This window comes from Aythya fuligula, chromosome 2 (assembly GCF_009819795.1).
Source record: "Aythya fuligula isolate bAytFul2 chromosome 2, bAytFul2.pri, whole genome shotgun sequence".
NCBI classification, from domain to species: Eukaryota; Metazoa; Chordata; class Aves; order Anseriformes; family Anatidae; genus Aythya; species Aythya fuligula.
In genome coordinates this window covers 64,767,061-64,786,679 of record NC_045560.1, presented here as the reverse complement: position 1 = coordinate 64,786,679, position 19,619 = coordinate 64,767,061, and the positions used below count along the sequence as shown (strand labels likewise).

The 19,619-nt window shown below is 37.8% G+C and overlaps 1 protein-coding gene across 5 annotated transcripts in view; it reads left to right on the top strand.

Moving 5' to 3' along the window:
• HIVEP1 (HIVEP zinc finger 1) overlaps positions 1-18,812 on the top strand; it is a 116,612-nt gene extending 97,800 nt beyond the window's left edge. For 4 of the 5 annotated variants that reach the window (XM_032181977.1, XM_032181980.1, XM_032181979.1 and 1 more), the window contains exons 5-9: positions 1,264-1,397; positions 2,683-2,864; positions 4,903-5,007; positions 14,297-14,814; positions 17,631-18,812. In XM_032181977.1, the coding sequence (XP_032037868.1) occupies positions 1,264-1,397; positions 2,683-2,864; positions 4,903-5,007; positions 14,297-14,814; positions 17,631-18,800 (2,109 nt within the window). In that variant the 3' untranslated portion in view covers positions 18,801-18,812. The remainder of the gene's footprint in view (positions 1-1,263; positions 1,398-2,682; positions 2,865-4,902; positions 5,008-14,296; positions 14,815-17,630) is intronic. The other variant, XM_032181981.1, reaches the window with a different exon arrangement.
• Positions 18,813-19,619: the final 807 nt, after the last annotated feature.

Sequence of the window (19,619 nt, the reverse complement as noted above, 5' to 3'; positions counted from 1 at the left end):
CATTTTAAGGCACCCAGTGAAAGCCATTCCTCTTGCCAAGAATTCTCAAGCTTGCAGCATTAGGTTCTATAATGAGTAGAAAACATAAGGCCAGTCTTTTTTCTCCCATCATTTTATTCACTTATCAATATGAGCAAATGTGGCAATTATGCCAGCTATGTGGGTAGAACAGTTTATAAATACAGCAGTAATAATTGCTAGCTAATTGGATCTTTCCTTCATTGTTGCCCATTTTATAAATATCCCAGACTTGGAAGGAGTAGACTTTAAGTGTTGGGGGAATTCATCCTTTTTTTAAAAAAAAATAAATAATAATAATTAAAAATTTAAAAATTAATTTAAAAAAAAAAAAGTTCCTTAATTAAAATAAAAGGAAACTGAGAAATGTACTTTTGTTCTGCTAGACTGCTGGTAATCTTTTTCTAGTAATTTGGCCTGGTAGTGGTGGATAGCTGTGGAGTCCTGCTCTGGAAGAGTTCTGGAGTCCCTGTTAGCAACCTCACCAAACTGGGAAGAGCCAATCCCCACACCACAACAGGAGTGTTTTATGAAAAATATTAGAAAACAGAAATATTACCTGTTAGTATGTCTTCTCGGTCTACCCTTTTTCTTCTTTGCTGTGCTGCAGGAACGCAGCTCTTAGGACAAGGGAGTCCTTCACTGCCCATGCCCCTGGTAGCCATCAGGCAGCTGGAGCTGGGAAGGTGCTACTTAAATGACCAGGACTTGAGCCATGGGGAGAAAGCACTGCTAACTGTGCATGACCACTTCCTCCCTCCCTCTCTGTCAAGCTGTGCAGCACAGTATCCGATGCTGCCGCAGAGCCCTGCCTGCGTGGTCTGGTTGCTGCTTCTAGGACAGGGGAGTTGGTCAGTCACCATTCAGGAGTTCGCTGGAAGCATCTTTTCTCTGTAATAGGCTATGTGTGAGGTTAAAAATGTCACCTCTGCTTTCCCAAAGGAAGGAAGAGGCATCTCCTATGGTATATTCAAAGCATTCCTGGTTTCCTACAGTGCCATAATCTCCATATAGATTTGCCAGTCCACGAATAGTCAGTGCATAGTAGATAAGTGTAGTGCATATTAAAGAAGTTTAGCCAAAGATGCTGTTTGATTCATGTATTTTAAAATTAAATATATATATATCAAAATGGTTGCTTGTAAAATGAATTATGTTTTTATTCCTAATACTTTGTATGTTTCAATGGTGTATGGAAGATACTAATTTTAATGATAGATGTGTGTATCTCTCATTTTCTTTCAGCGAGCATTAAATAGAAAAAAAATGACTGCATCTGAATTCAGCAATAAGGAAAACTCTGAATCAAGTACTGAGCATGATAAAGAAAATTCCTTTAACAAAACTGAACCAAGAAGAGTGAAAATATTTGATGGAGGGCAAGTATTGTACTTTGTGTACTAGATACTGTTGGAAAAATATTTTTCTTCATTCTACACTTTGCAGAGATGTTGTTTCCTGTTAGATTTATTTTAGACAACAGTTCCTATACTGTGGTCTGTGGATGTTGGTTTATGTTTCTGAAAAAAATGGAAAGTCACCAGAAGCATGGAGCCATGAGAGTTGAGGGGACATTTTGAAATAAAGAACAATAGGCAGTGTGATTCATTTTTTTCCAAAGGGCAAACATTAATCAGCAGTAAAGGCAGCTAGATACAGCCATAAATGTAGCCTATTTTCCTGTATTTCTCTTATGTGATAAATAATATGTATATATTCTGCCATAAGCTTGTATAATTATTGTCAGAGAGGATACAGTCTGGGACAGTCCAGTTGCTGTCTGGAGGTTGCAGAAGTCCTTGTCTGAAAAGTACTGTGGAAATACTTAACTGAGAGTTCCTGTCTACGCACTGCAATATTTTAAAATCAGTTGCCTGGTATGAGTAACAGTTGCTTTAGCCACAGTGTTGTGCCATGTACAACATCTAATAAAACATATTTTTTAGTTGGAAGATGTGCCAGTGACACTTCTAAAAGTTCTGAGTACAAATTGTATGTATTTTATTGTTCTAGTAATTGGTAATGGGCTCTAGGGCTTTCCATTGATGGATTTTTGTTTTGAGTCCAGTCCAGGCTAGGAGTTAAGCTATTACCAGCCACCCAGGTAAAACATTGCTATGTGCCTCAGGTCAGCTCCAGATGTTGCAGGAACCAGGTCTCAGTTTGCTGCCCTTGACTAGAGAGGTGAATGGTGGAGTTCAGTCTAAGAGACTTTTTCCACCAAGAGACAGCCCCAAGAGGTTGAGTCCTGAGCACATCAACAGGAATGTTTAAAGACGTCCCCACTGTCATAACTGATGTTGTTCCTTCTCGGCATCCAGCACAGAGCATCAGAGATCCTCCTTTTAAAGCTTTCTCATGGTGCCCAAACTCACTTCCAAGAGCTGACATTTTTTCAAAGTATATTCCCGTGTTGCAAAGAAGAAATTTGAAATCTTGAAATGCTTAGTATCAAATGGCATCTTTATTAAAAAAAGATACACCATTAATCCTAAACAAGTCCATGATTATGAGCTTAAGAAATAAATGCACAAGTAGAAAATAGTTTCGTTTTGTTCTTTTCATATTTTACATATTTTTTTTAATTTAATAGATTATGGTTGCTAACTAGATTTCTTTTTTCCTTTACACCTAATTTCCTTATTCTTTTGATACTGTTACTAGGTACAAGTCAAATGAAGACTATGTGTATGTTCGGGGGAGGGGAAGAGGGAAATACATCTGTGAGGAATGTGGAATACGTTGCAAGAAGCCCAGTATGCTGAAGAAGCATATTCGCACACATACAGATGTCCGTCCTTACCATTGCAATTACTGCAATTTCTCCTTCAAAACTAAAGGTAGAGGTTGGTTTTCAGTGTACATTTTTCCCCTTTTTTTCTTCATCGTTAAAGCACAGCTCTTTTCTTCTCAAATTTGGCTACCTATAAGCCAAAGAAGTTGCTTCTTTGTGGAGTTAGTTGACTAACATTTCTAGGATTTGAAGTCTCTGATCTCCTTCTTTTCCTTTGTCTTCTGTATGCTTATTCAGATAATCACACCTTTATATGAACAAACTGTGTGGCATGTTGTGGTAGATAAGAAATTATGTTGGAAAAGGAAAATACGGTGAAAGTTATGTCCCTCCTGTGTAGGGATGTGAGCACAGTTTTAAGTCCCCACTGATGATCATTGGGACATGACATTGGCATATTTTGTACTCCTATTAGCACTCAATTTAAATGTTCCAGTCAGTAAATTGACATTTATTAAATTATTATATTAAAATGATTTCTGTCTCCTCAAAGGACAAAGTTCATTTTCCACTTGACCTTATAAGACCCAAAGATGGACCCCTACTTTCTAAAGCCTGTTTACACAAGTATGTAAATGCATCCAAATTTAAATAGGAGGTGAGAGACAGGATACGTTCATAGCCAAAATACTTTCAGTGAAAAATTCAAAGCAGTAAAGTTTTTCTGAGCTTTGAACATCTTTTAGTTATAATTCCCCCCAGCTATAACCTCAGAAACGTTTGTACTTTTAGTGGGCTTGAGACTACTCAGCAGTTAGGTGGAAAACTTTCAAGAAATAACACAGGATTGCAGAAAGTGGGATGGATATTTTTCAGATGTGTTCAAACCTAACACTGCTTCCTGACACTCTGGGGTGTCATATTGCTTTGTTGCACCATCTTTAAGATGAAATACTGGATTGTGAACCCAATAAATTCTGTTACAGTTTTTGCTGAGTAGGCTTGCTGGCCCAGTTCAGGTAATTGAGTTTTACCCATATAAAAATCTCCCTTGCTTCAGTTGTAGAAGATGCTTGTACTTGATTCCTGTTCTACAGTTGCTGTCATGGCTGCTGCCATTACTAGCAAAGTTAGATGCAGAGCTGAGTGCTTGAAGCTTAGTAAACCACCCTTCATGAAAGAACAATGATTTCAAAGGCAATAATTTCACACAGATGGTAATTTTGCTATTTGTGAGTCAATAGCAATACCATATAGCTTCATAAGAAGAAATTCAAAATTTGGGCTGAAGTCCTAACCTTATTTCAAAGTGGGAATTACATATTCTATAACTATAGTTATAGAATATGTAATTATGTAATAATTATGTAATTAATGTAATTAATTATTATGTAATTATGTGTTAATTACGTAATTAATGTAATATGTAATATTCTATAACTATAGTGGGTGAATCTGTATTTCACCCACTGTAACTTTCATTTAAATGTCTCAAAGAAACTGTAAGATAATATTGTGTAAAGTGAGTTGTTACTTATATACATTCAACATACTCATCAATTATAACTCTCTAATCGATTTTAACTTTTTTTTGGATGATATTTGCCATACTTTCTTTCCAAAGGAAGAAGGAACAGTAGCTCATGGAGCCTCTCAGTAGATATGCGTTGATTTTTGAGATTGAAAGCAAGTATTTTCAGGCTCTTATTATGGATAAAATTAATCTCGTTGTTTAGGTTGGCAGTGGAAATGATAGATACCATCACATACTAAAAGAGCTGCAGGATATGAACTTTAGTTTCACATGGTAGTTTTCTGTCAATATAATTTTGAAGATTGAATCAGCCTTTATTTATATTTATCAGAAAGACTTGAGGGATGTTTTACACACATGCAAAATGCATCATTTTCTATGATTTCCACCCTATTCTATTTCAGTAAAGAACTGAGCCTGGGAACTAGTAGCATTCATGATGATGAATCTGCCATAGCCCTTGATAAACTTACATTGAGGGGTAAGGCTCTGTCAGGCGTTCAATTAAATTATACAGTTGGTTGTAAATGTAACTGAATGAGATGTGGATGTATGTATATTGGTGTATATTTGTATAGTCAAAGAGCATTTCATTTTTGGTTTCTTTTTTCCTAAGGAAATTTGACAAAACATATGAAGTCAAAGGCACATAGCAAGAAATGCATGGATTTGGGAGTCTCGGTAGGCTTAATAGATGACCAAGATGGAGAAGAAGAATTTGGTAAGAATTTAAAATCTTTTCTTTTCTGCATTGTGGTATTTATTTTATCATCCTGGTGTCTTACCCTTTCTTTTCCAAAGCTTTTAAATTCTTGTAGAGGGAAAAGATACAGTGATAAAAATCTTAGAAGCTAGTCAAAGAGAACAAAAAATATTGGAAAAACCTTCACCAAAATAAATGACAAACATATGCTAAACATACTTTGCTGCTGAATTTTTCACAGTGCTATGCAGTTTAACTTTATCAGTTTCACAGATAAATATGAGAAGATTGAAAGTACCAGAAGAACAGCTGTGTCTAGGGGGAAAAGAAAAGGAAAATGTAGTATTTTTTGAAAATAGTTGTTCATGAAATTGTCAAACTTTTGAATACAAATATGGTAAATTGTATCAATAACACACCCCACAGAAATACATATATTTGCTGAGTTCTTTGCACAGGCTTTTCAAGGAGGCTGATTATCTTCAGGTATAGAGTGCTGTCCTTCACAAATAATTGGGCATAAATCAACAGATTTTCAACCTGTTTTTCATCTTGACCTGTTCTACTCTTCCATTAGTGCCAAGAGTATTATCAAGATTACTTGTTAGTAATTGAAATTCTGCACTTTCTGCATACCAAGACAACTCTACTGAAAAGGAGGTGAGATTGAGGACAGTCAAGGAGGGCCACGCTGGGGTCATGTAGGCTTTGCTCAGCATGGTAAGAAAGATGTAGCTGCATCAGATGCAGTGAGATGTGTAAGACAGGTTTTTGTGTTAGGACTTCAATTTGGGTCTCAACGTGTCTTGATGCAGTGGAGGCATTTTCTGCTTCCTCCCACTTCTCAACAGGGATTTGAGTCCTGTTGCCTTGCCTTGTATTTTTTTTTTTTTCCAGTGGAATAGATTATTAGATTGTAGATGATGTTTTGAGAAACAAAAGCAGTGGGGTATTCATTTAAACAGTAAAGGGCAAGAAAGATAAATGCACTTGCTCCCATATGACAACTGCTAGTAGAATAAGAGAATCATCTTGAATCTAATTCTAAATTATGTTGGGTATATGACTCAACTAGGATGATTCAGTTCTAGGTATATAGTGCACTACATACTAATAAACTTGCATTTTCTATTTTTAGCATTGTTAGTTATATTCCTTTTTAGTAAGGTTAAAACCTTTTTCCCCTTTGCAATTGAGGTACCAAACAACACAAAAGATAGGCAGCAGGACAATTTACTATCCTTTCCTCATAAATAAATGCTGTTCATTAACATTTTCAGCATTTGCTTGACAGAAAAATTGTCACCACTTTTTTAAACATTATTCTGTAGCTTTCAACGTTTTATTCAGTTTTGTAAACCACAAAGTATGTCCATTTTCTAGGAACTGAAAATATTTTATTAAGTTGGTATTCCCAATTACATACTTGTGCAGTTATAATGTAATGGTTATTGTTTAAAATGTTGATTTTTCAGTAACATCCTGTAGAAAAAAGCCATTTCAAACAGTTGTGGAAAGATTGTTCTTCTTTGTCTCTAGTACTATATAACTGAAAGTGTCCTTATATATTGTGTAATGGTCTATTACAGGTGTATTTAACCATACTATAAATATGCTATATATTCCCTGAAATACGTTCTTTGTTTCAGCACAGTAGTTACTTAGTAAATTAAAATATTGTATTTTGAGGAAAAACAAACAAAAACAACAAACAGGAAAAACAAAACAAAAAAAAAAAAACAACACAAAAGACAAACATTTGCTAGGGTTTGCCACTAATTGCATGAAATTATTCCAGAAATTCAATTTTTTTCAGTGCATTTTTTTTCCAAACAAAACAGGGAACACTTTTTTTGGTTGGTTGGTTGGTTGGTTGGTTGGTTGTTTTTTTTAACTGAGAACCCAGAAACAAACATCAACTTGGTGATGAAATCCCTACCTTTATGATCTATTCTAATCCTTATTTTATATGATCTATTATGATCTTTATGATCCCTAAATGATCTGGCTCAGGTACCCATAGCAAAACCAGCTGTGCAGCACAAAGCTCAGCACAAAAAAATCCCATCCAAGAAGCAGGGTAATTAAGCCCATGACAAACACGTGTCTGCCACAGCCATCCCAGTCCAGCCTCTCTAGCTGCTGCACAACACAGTGTATTTACAATTATCGGTGGACATTCAATGAGTAGCCGTACACTTCAAAAATATGATTTAATCTCTCAGCTTACCTAGCTGCATGGAAAGGTGTTTCTTATGATAGTTCAGAAACTTCCTGTTGGCCCATCTTTAAAGCAGAGCCAGGAGGAAAACAAAAAGTGCAAATTATTTGCATTTTTTTTTTTTTTAATTTTAGATGGTTCTGCTGTACTCTCTGAAATCCCATACATACTAATCTTCTGGTTGCATTTGAATGTGACTGTTTTTTGAGGCATGTAGGCAGTCTCCTTGCGTAGTGAAAAGGTGGCTTCAACCACCTTTTGGCTCCCCTTCCGCAGGGCAACCTGGCAGGGTTCATCCGCAGGGCATCCCCTCTCCTGGCAGGGCAGGGCTCAGGGAAGGAGTTCCCTGCCAAAGCCAGAGGTCTGCGAGGTCCAGTGGCTTTCCTCAGTTGGAAAACAATGTGAGATGATGTGAAGAAAGGTACAGAAAATCTGATAAGAAATAATTATGACCTCGGGGAAAAAAAAATCTTTGCTGTAGGCTGTGCAAGGTTGGCTGGTTTCCTGACCTGCAGAATGTCTGTGTCTAGTTTCTTACCCAAATACTGATTATTCTTATGGCAATAGAAATGTCTACACCTTTCATTAAAATAACTAAGCTGTATATCTTCTGTCAGACTTTGAATTAGAGAATTCATTTCAGAGAGTTAGCAAGAAATTTAACAAAACCACCAACCTTTTACTGCTAAGGAATTTGGCAATTCTACTTTTATGCATTTTTTAAGCATAGTCATGATTTGAATGTATCAGATTTATATCAGAAGTTAGCTTAGCCCTGATGGTAGTACACATAATGAACACACACACATTGAGTAAGGAGTGCAAAACTGTACAATCCTGAACACGGGCATGCACACACCTGTTTTTTCAGTAATGTGAGAAGCTGAAATTTTGTTGTGCTGTCTCATCTAGGGAAAAAAAAAAAAAAAAGAGATGCCCTCTAGCTGTTGGAGAATATATGTGATCAGAGCTCTTAACATAGCATTCTTTGTATGTGGACTTGTCATCATCTGGGTATTAGTAAATACTTTCTGGCCTGGCTTTTTGTGTTTAAAACTATGCCCTTATCCATTTATCTTTCATCTTCTGCTCTGTGGAATGTTCTTGTCACCAAAATACAGGGTTACAATGTAAGGAATGTTAATATCTGAATTAAATTGTCAGATGAGGTGAACTGCTTAGTGTGATGGACTGCAACTGGGGATATCCTCTTTTGCTGTGTTAACATTTTGCTATGCAGTCTTAAAAACAGCAATTTGTCTTCAAATTAAAATAGTTATTAACTTTAAACTCATAATACTTCATATGTAAGCTAATGCATGAGTGGTAGGGTGTGCCTAAGTAAATGTGAAGATGAGTTATTAAATAATGAAGCCTGTAAATGGGGAGAACTTGTTTAAATTGTATATAGAAAACAATATCCAGAAACATTCCAGATGTACCTATAAGAAGGCCTAATTTTAAGTTTCATGTGTCTTACATAGATATATATCTACACATAGTATAAAACTCTCATTTTCTGCAATATTAAATAAACCCTTCTAAAGATACAGTGTTTCTAAGTTAATTAGCTATATATTATTATCATACTGGATCTTAAATTAGTTTCCATGGCTGTTCATTAGCTTAATCATGACTCACTGTGTTTTCACTGCACCTGCATATAAGTAAAAATAAATGAAAATTCTTGCAATAATATCCTCCTTTTGAAAGTAGAATGGAAAGCTGTTTCTGTGTAACTCACATGATTTTTTATTGTTATTTTTTTTTAGTATCACTGCCTAGTCTTCAACTAGATGTATATTAAGTATGCTGGAGCCTTACACCTACAGCCTGAGAATAGACTAGCTAATGGTAGGGTGGATTTACAATATATAGGTTACCCTGGAAGATTTAGGCATAAATAATCTCTTTAAGGAAACAGAGATTACTCTTATTTTTTTAGGTTATTTTTACTTTATTTTCCGTACTCTTAGGAGTGAAAATCAAAAGCTCTTTTTTTTTTTTTTCCTTCTCATTTCTGAGGAGCACTGGCTGTTACTAGTCTGAATTTAACCCAGTAGATGTCACTATGAGTCCTGTGTGGTGATGATGAGCAGTGGACAATAGCTGAAGCAAGACTGAAATCAGTCAAGTAAAGCCTGTGAAAGGACTTGAAAAGACAAGGAGACAACACATTTGGATATAGATGCTACCATTGTTTCACCCAGCAGTATTTTGTTTACCCTTACTTTTTAAAATTTGTTTGAATGGTTGTGGAACAGTTCGTTGCAAGAGTAATTCAATAGGCAAAAGGCAAATCTAAGGTTGTATTTGTTTAGAAAAATACAGAATGTGTTAATAACATACAGAACTTACTTTTAAGTTAAGGTTATATGATACTGTACTCAAAATATTTCTGCCTTTATTGTCATATTGTATATATATTTCTTAAATTTGATGGAGAAGAGAGAGAGAACAGATACATTGTTACTAAATGCTTTTATATAGATTTTATATTAATCCGTAACTGAAGACACTTACACCATTTGAGTTGATAAGCACTGCTTTGAATTACTCAAGTGCTAAGAGCCTATAGATTTAGTACAGAGAGAATCAATGATGGAAATAGGCAGTAGACAACAGATACTAAGTAAAATGTCTTTAATCTGTATAAGCAGATCTAATAGTGATACCTATACTTAGTCTAAGTACGTGTTTCCGTTTGCTTAGAAACTCATAAAACTTACGCAATCTGGACTTATATTTTCACGGCTTCATGGCAATGAAAGAACACAAACAAACATTTTGCTCTTCATGTGAAAATCTGCCTAAATATGATCAAGTTATAAGCCATCAAACTCTGTCATTGGATTTGGTGCAGAAACCACTAAGCCTGTAGGACCAGGGCGTGATAAAACTGATCATATAATGGACTAATTGGTCATAATATGTCAATTAAAATTACAAACTCCTAAGTTTAGATTCTGAAGAACATTTCTACTGGTACTTTGCAATATAATAATAACTAGATGACCATTGTTAAAATCATGTACAATAAGGGTTCACGCAGGAAAACCTTTGAAATAAAGAACTTTAAAGTACATAGAGAAAGCCCTGTATCAGGTACCTAATTCACAGCATTGCGAAAAAAGTAGCATATAGACTTACCAGACACAGGCTGTTTGCTAACGGACATATTAGGATGCCGATAACTCCGACTGATTCTATTGTGTTGAAGAACTTGAAGGGTTTTTCTTTCTTGCTTTGGGGTAAAGTATTATAACAGAGCCTTAGCCAATTAGCACAACACCATAAACAAAATACTTACCTGATTAACGATCTGAGGATTTAAGGACAAAATAAATGAAGCAATAAGATATCTGGGTATGATTTTTGTGTTTACATCACTACATAGGATTAAAAATATTAATTGTATTAAATATGATTAAAGCTGGAATGCTAGCAAAATCCTCGATCAAAAATTGTGTTAGCCTTTCTAGTACACTTTTGTTTCCAGCTGTTACTAATTTTTGAAGCATTTTTGTCTATAGTCGAAAGTACAAAGTTTTCCTGCGAAGTCCAGAAAGTAAAGGGCTTAAAAGAAGAGATTGCAGCGGTTGGCAGAGGATGAGAGACATTCCTTACTCTTCCATAAGCAGTCTTTATCAAAAATTGAGGCTGTATTGAACAGTCTTTCTTCTAAGATGATAAGAGTTACAAATTTGAAGGAGAAGTAGAACATAGAACAGCTTTTCAGACATGAGAAATTACAGACATTCAGACATGAGAATTACAGGTTGGGTTCATGTAGGACTTTGGATATGCATTTTCAGTAATGTTTGCAAGCTTCCTAAGCAAAGGTTGGAAATGAGAGAAGGAAGGTGCTAGGAAAGTGCTCCGGGAACCCCACTGGGGACTTGCTTTGCCTGATAGCAGATGCCTTGCTGAATGATATATGCAGAGTGACGTGAAGAGGCTTTGGATCAGCCATGTGTTGAAGGAAAAGAGCCTTCCCTATTAAGTGTGAAACTTTTTTCCTTTGTGTTTTTTTTTTCTTTCCTCTTAACAGGGAATTTTCACAGCACAAGCTATTTCCTTACATGCTAGTGAATTTGAATTTATGACTTATCCTTTGCTCTAAAATATCCCACACTGATTTACAACCTCAAACAAAGTTGAACACAGAAGCAGTTCTGTTCCCTTTGGAAATTGAGTCATTTCTAGCTATATATATCAGCTACATAAGCATATGGTTGTAATTGTTCATAGTTTAAGATAGGAAGCAAACAATTTTTTTTTTCCCAATTAAAAGTGCAAGGTGATCTGTAGTGGGCTGAGCACAGTTACCAAAATGGAACTGGGCCAGAACTCCGTGGTTAACAAGATGGTGCTTGGGAAAGAGTCTTTCACTGTAATGAGTAGTCACAGCTTCGATACCTTCTTTGGGTAGACCCATAACCTCCCTGGTTCCTCTGACACCTCAAACTCCAGAATCAGGTCCTCACACAATTCCACCTCTGTACAGTGAAGCTTAAAGGGATCGCTTGCAGAAAAGTTTGGGCACCTCTTGTTTCAGAAGACATACAGGGGTATAGAAGGAAGAGCAGTCCATTTTGCATTGCCAGAGAAAGAAAACAGATTTGGGTTTTCTTGGTTGTTTTGTTTGTTTGTTTTTCATCTGATGTTTCCAAAACAGTGTGAGAGTAAGGGAACCACATTCATTACTGTCACCTCACCCACATTGCAGGCGCTGGCCTCAGGTAACCACACTTAAATAGAAGCTGGCAAACTCATAAAGGGTGGAGGTAAGCAGGGAAACAATAGAGGGAAATGATATCCCACAGAGGGATTCCTTTAAGGAATCTGTACCACGCGTGGTTCCCCTTTTCCCTTTCCATGTTTTTTTTTTTTTCTAGAAGGCACATGCAAAAAAAGATATACATAAGCAATGTTTTGTAATAAATCCTGGTGTGCTTTTAAATGTTGATTTTGAAAGGGTAGTTTTATATTATAAATCAGGGAATGTTTGAGCGTGTATTTTCCCTTTAAAAATGTGGCATCACTCTAATCATTTCAGGTTGTTTCTTTTGCCAGTGGAGATAGTCATTCATGATGGAAGTCAACTTCATAGAAAATGTGATTCATGTAGAGAGAGGGAAAGAAAAGAAAAGAAGCAGTAGGATTTCCCAGAGGAAATATAGGTATGTGATGTTAGTAAAGAGAAGAGTACCCTACAGTGAGATCAAAATAGAGAGGAAGTCCAGTCTGAAACCCAAGACTTTGTAACGCTCCATGCGTTATTTTAGAAGTTGCAAGAAATGTGTTACCCTTTAGATGTAGCACATGGAGAAATTTTCAACATCTGTTGCAGAGGCACTGAGTTCCATTCAGAACTCAAACATATGTGGAGGTTCTAACATTTTAGATTTGTTTGCTTTGCAAATTACTGTTGAAGAAATGTTTGTATGAGGAAGAGAAATGACAGAAATACAGAGAAAAACTGTTAAACAACTCTATGTGGTTTTGCTAATAACATCTTTAACAATCCTACTTCTGATATTTTGGGAATGGACTTTTCTGAATTAATTTTTCCACTAAAATGTACTTTGTTCTCTAACAGCTTTGTCTGTAGATGAGAATTTTAAATGAAGACTATATAAAATCCTAAAAAACATTTTTGTTCCCACCATTCCAATGACCTAGAGTATTTAGCATATTTTTAATAACATTTCAGTTTCATGCCTGCTGTAGTAAATGTAGAAAATCTATAGTTTCTATATTTAGTTAATATACAAATTACTGTGTAGGCAAAGAGGGGCAAAGTCACTACAGGGGAGTTTTTTCAAAGAAGCTATTAGTCTTGTTCCTAATTGCACTGCTCATTTGAAAGGCTTATAGTGGTAGGTAGTTTTTTGAGAGGTAGCTCAATTAAACCCATTTATTTTACCTGGAGCTCAAGATGCTTATTTTGGTTTTGGTAGCATAGCAGCCTAATATATTTGTCATACCTTCTCCTTCTTGTAAAAGTCTCATTTTTCTCAGGGTCATTCATTCTGATGGTAAGCTACTGCAAAGATTTCCCTAGAACAGGACCTCTTATTTTAGCTAACCAGCTGCCACTTATTTTGCAGAGCCAAATGATTTTTATGCTGGTATTTTTGGGGGGGAGCTTAGCAGACAGACCTTTAATCAAATACGAAATATTAGTGCATCCAAAGCATTTTGTCTTCTATAAAATGTGATCCCAGACAGTCTGGCTTGGAATCAGATACAGCAGATGAGATTTTGTGTCTTTACTAGAGAAGATTCTTTCTTTCCAAGTTATGATATAAAAGGAGGTTAAAAGCTGCAGTAGAGCTATATTTTGTAGAAAAATGTACCAATAGACAGCAGAAAGTATTTGATCCAGTTTGGCTTTAAGACATGAAGTCAGGAGAGCTTCTTCTTATGAATAAAATTTCATGCATTAGTAAGTTTGTATACTTACTAATGCATGAAATTTCTTGCCTCCTAAGACATCTTTGGTGACTTGCTCATAATCCTTTCAAAACAGCGAAGTGAAGAAATCTGGTATGGTCTAATTTTGATCTCTTGCCTGTTAATGAGACAGATTCCTGACTAACAGCCTCCAGTCTTTCTGTTTGTATCTTTCGAAAATTTTTGCAGCAGTGATTCATATTAGGTACAAGGACACCCACTTATGAGTCAGAACCAGCTAGAGAATATCCCACAGTGAAGGTTGGCAGACAAGCTTCGTATGTCGTCACTAGGAGCCTAATGAAGCAGGAATCTGCTTGCTTCTCCTCAAGCGAAAGAGTGAAGGGTGACTTTGAGCAAACAACTATACATAGCTTAAAACAGCCAAATACAAAAGGTTGAAAACAACACAAAAACAGAAGATGAAAGATTATGTAACTGTAGAATTAAATATGTACACTGAAAAATCAAAGTGACAATTTTCTTGGTTGTTTTGATGCAATGGGAAGTGACTGAAAAATGCACATGTCCTGAGTTTTTTTGGTGTTTCTACCTTTTACCCTTCTACCTCTTTCCTAATCTGTCTGCAACCTTCATTAGCTTAACTTTTAATTCTCACTTTTGCAGGTGAGAAACAAAGATTTGGCTGTGACCGGTCAGGGTTTGATGCAGAGGAGTCTGATGGTGCAGATGAAGATGAAAATGACAACGAAGATGATGATGAAGACAGCCAAGCCGAGTCAGTCCTATCCACAACCCCCTCAGTGACAGCCAGCCCCCAGCATCACCCCTCTCGACACGGCCTGCAGGATGCCACAAGTGCTGATGAAGATACCAGACTGCCAGACTGCTTTGCTGGGGTTCACACAGACTCAATGGATGGTCTACCGAAAGCACTGCTGACAAAGATGACTGTCCTTAGCACGGTGCAGTCAATTAGCAGGACCTCCAGGTCGCCAGTAGAGTTCTCCCACCAGGAAGCACATGAGGATAAAGCCCAGGAGAGAGGAGCAGGTCCCCAAAATGCTAGTGCTATGCTGGCAGATGTCGCTCCTACATCTCCAGGTCACCAGATGTCCGTGGATTACCCTGATCCAGAAGCAGCTATGGGCCACTCCTTAGTATCAACTGCAGTTCTTACAAAGGTAGGAGTGTCCAATTCGGGGGGAGAGAATAGGATTTTAAAGATCATTTTAGAGACTTTTCAGAGATCAAAATGTTTGCCTTTCCCTGTATTCTTAGAGTTGTTGGCTGATGCTTTAAAAGAGTTGAAAGTGATTGAAGTACAGGCTGTAGAAACAACAATGTCGTGGGAGCACTGTTTTTTAAAATTCTGTAATTTTGATACAAAGGATTACTTGGAACAAGGTCATTTCAGCTGAAGTCTGGAACTGGTAGATTGTGTTACTAATGAGAAGGGATATAACAGATATGTGGAATGAACATATGGTTGTGGTTATGAAGTTTTCAGTGGAAAGTGATAGAATTCAGAAGTCATTTCACTTCGAAATATGACAACAGAATTATTGGTAACTCCTAAGGGAAATTAATCTAGTCCCAAAGGTTTCTGCCTTATCACTGTAAAAAAAAATAAAAATGTGCAGTTGTTTATCTCTCCTCCAAATATGCTTAAGCAGTAGAATTAGAAAGGATCATCATATGTTCAAGGAAGCTAGGAGATTGCCCTTGCACAATAGCAAAAGGAGAGACAAACACAGATCCGAGATCTGAGTTCCCAATGCCATCAGTTTTCCCCAAACTGAAAGAATGTTTTGGTAACAAAAGAACTGATTGCCCGTGCCTATTCTAGACATAGAGCTCTTCAGAGCATGAGGAAAGACGAGGTCAGTCTATGCGCAGGACTGCAGGTGTATTCAGTAATGTTTGCAACCGGTGCTGGAAAGCACAGAGGGAAACCAAAGGAAACTGGCAGGTATTAGGGATTTTACAATTCAACAATATTTTAATGGACTTTAATGGGGACATTTTAAATCATACACTTGATTGATCCTAATGATATCTCTTGAAAGTTTTGAATTCTTGCTGCGACCATGAAGGCAGTAGGGCTTCCCAGAGTAGTGTTCAGAAAAATGTGATGCAGAGTATTCAATGGTTTAAAATAAAGGAGTAATTACTGCATTCTCTGTGATGAATTTACAAGCATTATATGCATGCAGTTACAGAAAAATAAGCAACAGGAAATTTTCAAAAGCATAAACAGTAAGTAAAAATTTCATTATAGTTTAAGTACTCAGTAGCTTGTTTGTTCTTTGAAAATCTCTTCTACTGAATTTATTTAAAAAATAAGAGAATGAACTGTGGACAAGGAAAAAAAGTAAAAATTATTGCTGCATTTCGTTGTATGACACATGTTCGTTCCTACTGGTAAGAACTGTGAGTCCATGTAGTAGGTTTGAGTTGGAGCGATTTTGTAGTAGGATAGGGAATAAAATGCATTGGTCTCTGGTCACTGCAGCCAGCTTCCACAAAAGGTAGGAACATAATATTTGTGTTTTGTATTTTCAGCTGTTGCCAATAGATACCAAAAAGACATTTATTTGACTGATTTTACTCTCTCGTCAGATAGAACCACTGAAGGCTTAAGAAAATATTCACAGAAATGAAAGTGTTAAAAGGCCTTTTATAATATAGCTGTAATGATTCTCCACATTAATATATAAAAGTCATGTATATGAATATACAAGGCAGTAATTCCTTATGAGTCAACCATCTCCTTTCCTAGACCAAATGAAAATGGTATCTGTGGGTCTGATATTTAATCTATACTCTGCTCCTGTTGTGTGTATTTGTGGATCCAACCTCTTGCCATCGAGACAAGGGGTCAAGAAAGTTCAGGGAGACTGTGTGTTCCCTCAGAAACACCTGTACCAGCTTAATGAGGATTTCTTGTGAGCTGTCATACAGTACTTAATCCTTAGATAGATTTTGACTTCTTTCTGCCATGTGTCTTCCCATTTAGACTGTATGACACTGCATGGTCAATAGATTGTGTTCTCCTTTAACCAATACATTTCCTACTAGCAGTTTTCAAAAGCATTTCTGTTACTATTTTGTTTTTGTGCCTGCTCTAGAGTGTTCTTCAGAGTTTGGTCAAAGCCACAGAATTACTATTTAGGACTATACAAACCAAATTAATATTGCACTACTCTTTATGTATTGGAATACGCCTACAATGAAAAGATATTGCAAGACTGCAATTGCAGTTTAAGACTTCTTGTTTTAGGTGTTTTTAGGAAAGGAGTTGCCAGCCTTGGTCAGTAACAGAGGCTGTATGAGAAGAAAAGGGAGCATATAATACGATTATTGGTCCAGGTCTGTGCATGGAATCAAGGCAAGCTGGGGCAGCTATGGGATGTGGATCCTTAATATCACTCCAGTATTCATCAGTCACATCAGCCTCCATGGATGCTGCAGTTGTCATCCTTCTCTTGTAATTTCTTATCACCTATTTTCCGGTTTAGAATAATACATGGATAAACATGCTGTAATGCTGTCCTTGCCTTTCAGAGGCTGCAGTGCCTCCAGTAAAGGATCTTGGTGCATCAAAAATGCCAATCTATTTAACCATTTTGCCTGAGGTGTTTTCCACAATAAACAGCTCTCCAAAGCCTTCTCCCTCTTAAAAAAAAAAAAAAAATGTGAAACATGTACAGAGGATATTCAACAATGTTCTTGAGTACTGGTGCTCAAGAGAAATGAGCCAGGGTAATTGTGAGAGGAAAATTCAATTAGTGGGTGAGGAAGGAGTTGAAAAAATAAAGGAAGGAAATTAGTTCATTGTTCAAGCTGGGCAGCATTTACTCTGAACCAGTTTCTTGTTGTTTTTTTCTAAAAGGGAGTGCGAGAGGGTGGGCAGCATGCCAAGCTACCTCACATTTCCATGTAACTGCAAGGGTAGTAGTGGCCATCCTGTTAACGCGTCTCTCTTGTCCTCTCCCAGAGCACGTCCTCCACCAGCTCCCCCTCATCACCCACAGACCGGGGCATGCGGACCACAGCGGCATCGCCCTATGCTGAAATCCCAGAAGAGAAGCCGCCCAGGTGCCCGCCACGTGCTGCCAAGTTGAGGACTCCCCAGACCCACCTCTTCAGCCACCTCCCGCTGCATTCGCAGCAGCAAGCCAAGGCGCCCTACAGCATGGTACCGGTAGGGGGTCTTCAAGTGGTCCCCGCCGGCCTGGCCACCTACTCCACCTTCGTGCCAATTCAGGCAGGGCCAGTGCAGCTCACTATTCCCGCTGTCGGTGTAATCCACAGAACTACAGGCGCCCTCGGCGAGGCGGGTTGCGCTACTTCTAGCACTGCCGCGAATCCTGTCGGGGTTGCCGAAGTGAACAGCGTCGTGCCATGTATTCCCATCGGACAGATCAACGTGCCAGGCATCCAGGGTCTCAACACGCCCAACCTGCAGCCTCTTCCACCCCTCAGCATGGAGACGGTGAATGTCTTAGGCCTGACAAATACGAACATAGCCCCCCAGATGCACCCTCCAGGAATTACTCTGAATGCTGTGGGCCTCCAGGTTTTGGCTGCCAGCGCTTCCCCGCAGGGCAACCCCAGCCCTCAGGCACACATCCCTGGCTTGCAGATACTGAACATCGCCTTGCCCGCCCTCATCCCCTCCGTCAGTCCGGTCAGCACAGATGGGCAGGGAGCCTCTGAAACACCAGCCACAGGCAGCAAAGCCAATGACGTTCCACAAGAGCCTGTTCCTGCCAGCTTCCCCACCATCAGCAAGGTGGCCAGGGCTGCTTCTCCTCAGGTGGTCCCCAGTGGCCAGCGGTACAGCGGGAAGAGCCTTGCAGAGCCTGCCTCTGCGAGTGACTATGAAAGACTCAACAGACCGGGGAAAGCAGATGCTGAAAAGACTGACCTCTCAAACCATGTCAAGCCAAAGTGCAACATCTCTTCGGTACAAGTCAAAAGGGCTTCTCCGGCAGAGCCCTGCTTAAAGGTGAATTCTGACGTTTTGAGCAAGTCCCCGGTCCATCAAACTGTCTCTCCGGATAGACAGGTACACAGGCCAACAGCATTGCCCCGGAGGCAAAATACGGTGCAGTTTAGTGATGGCAGCAGTGACGATGAGGATAGACTTGTAATAGCAACCTAGTTTTTGTTTTCCATTGTGTTTCTTTTTTTTTTTTTTTATAACACTTACAGGTTTCTTTGCAAACCTTCCTTTCCTTAAAGCACATTTTTCTGACACAAACTCATTACTAATATTTGTGCAATCATGAACTCTTGACCAATAATTGTTGTTTCTTGTCAGCTCCAGCCATTTTTGTACATGTTGTATAGACAATTGTGCCTTTTTGGAGTTTTATGTTTAGAAACTTGTACAGATTGTTGAATATATATATATAAAATATATATATATAAAATATGTATATTAAAACCAGGTAGTTGCTTGTGTTTAGTAAGTAAACATCTTATGTCAGATAAATAAAGGATTAAATTATATGTTGCACTGTTAAATGTAAATTTTTATGGCTGTGGGACAAAGTTTCTGTGTACAGATCTAGTATGTAAAACTCCATATTTATTGTATCCATATTAGTCTTGGAAAAGGGTCTGTCCATCTTTCTTGTGTAAGACGGTAGCTTTACACTTCAAAGAGAAATACAGTATCTGTGTTATGAAATATTACAGTAAAATTTTGTTTACTGACTTTACCATTGCTTACGTTGTACCTTCTTGATGCAGCCTAGTAGGTGGAGAGGCACTCGATTCATTCATTGTAGTATCGTTCCAATTGTTTGCAGCTTGAAAGGATTTGCTGATGGTATATATATCCACATTTTCATCTGCCATAAGAGAAAGAGTATGTTCTTCAGGCACTTGGAGGAGAACCTTCCATTTCAAAACATCGGTGATGATAAAGTGGGGAGGGAATCCTTCAACTTTTTGTACAGTGAGCATCCATCTGCCC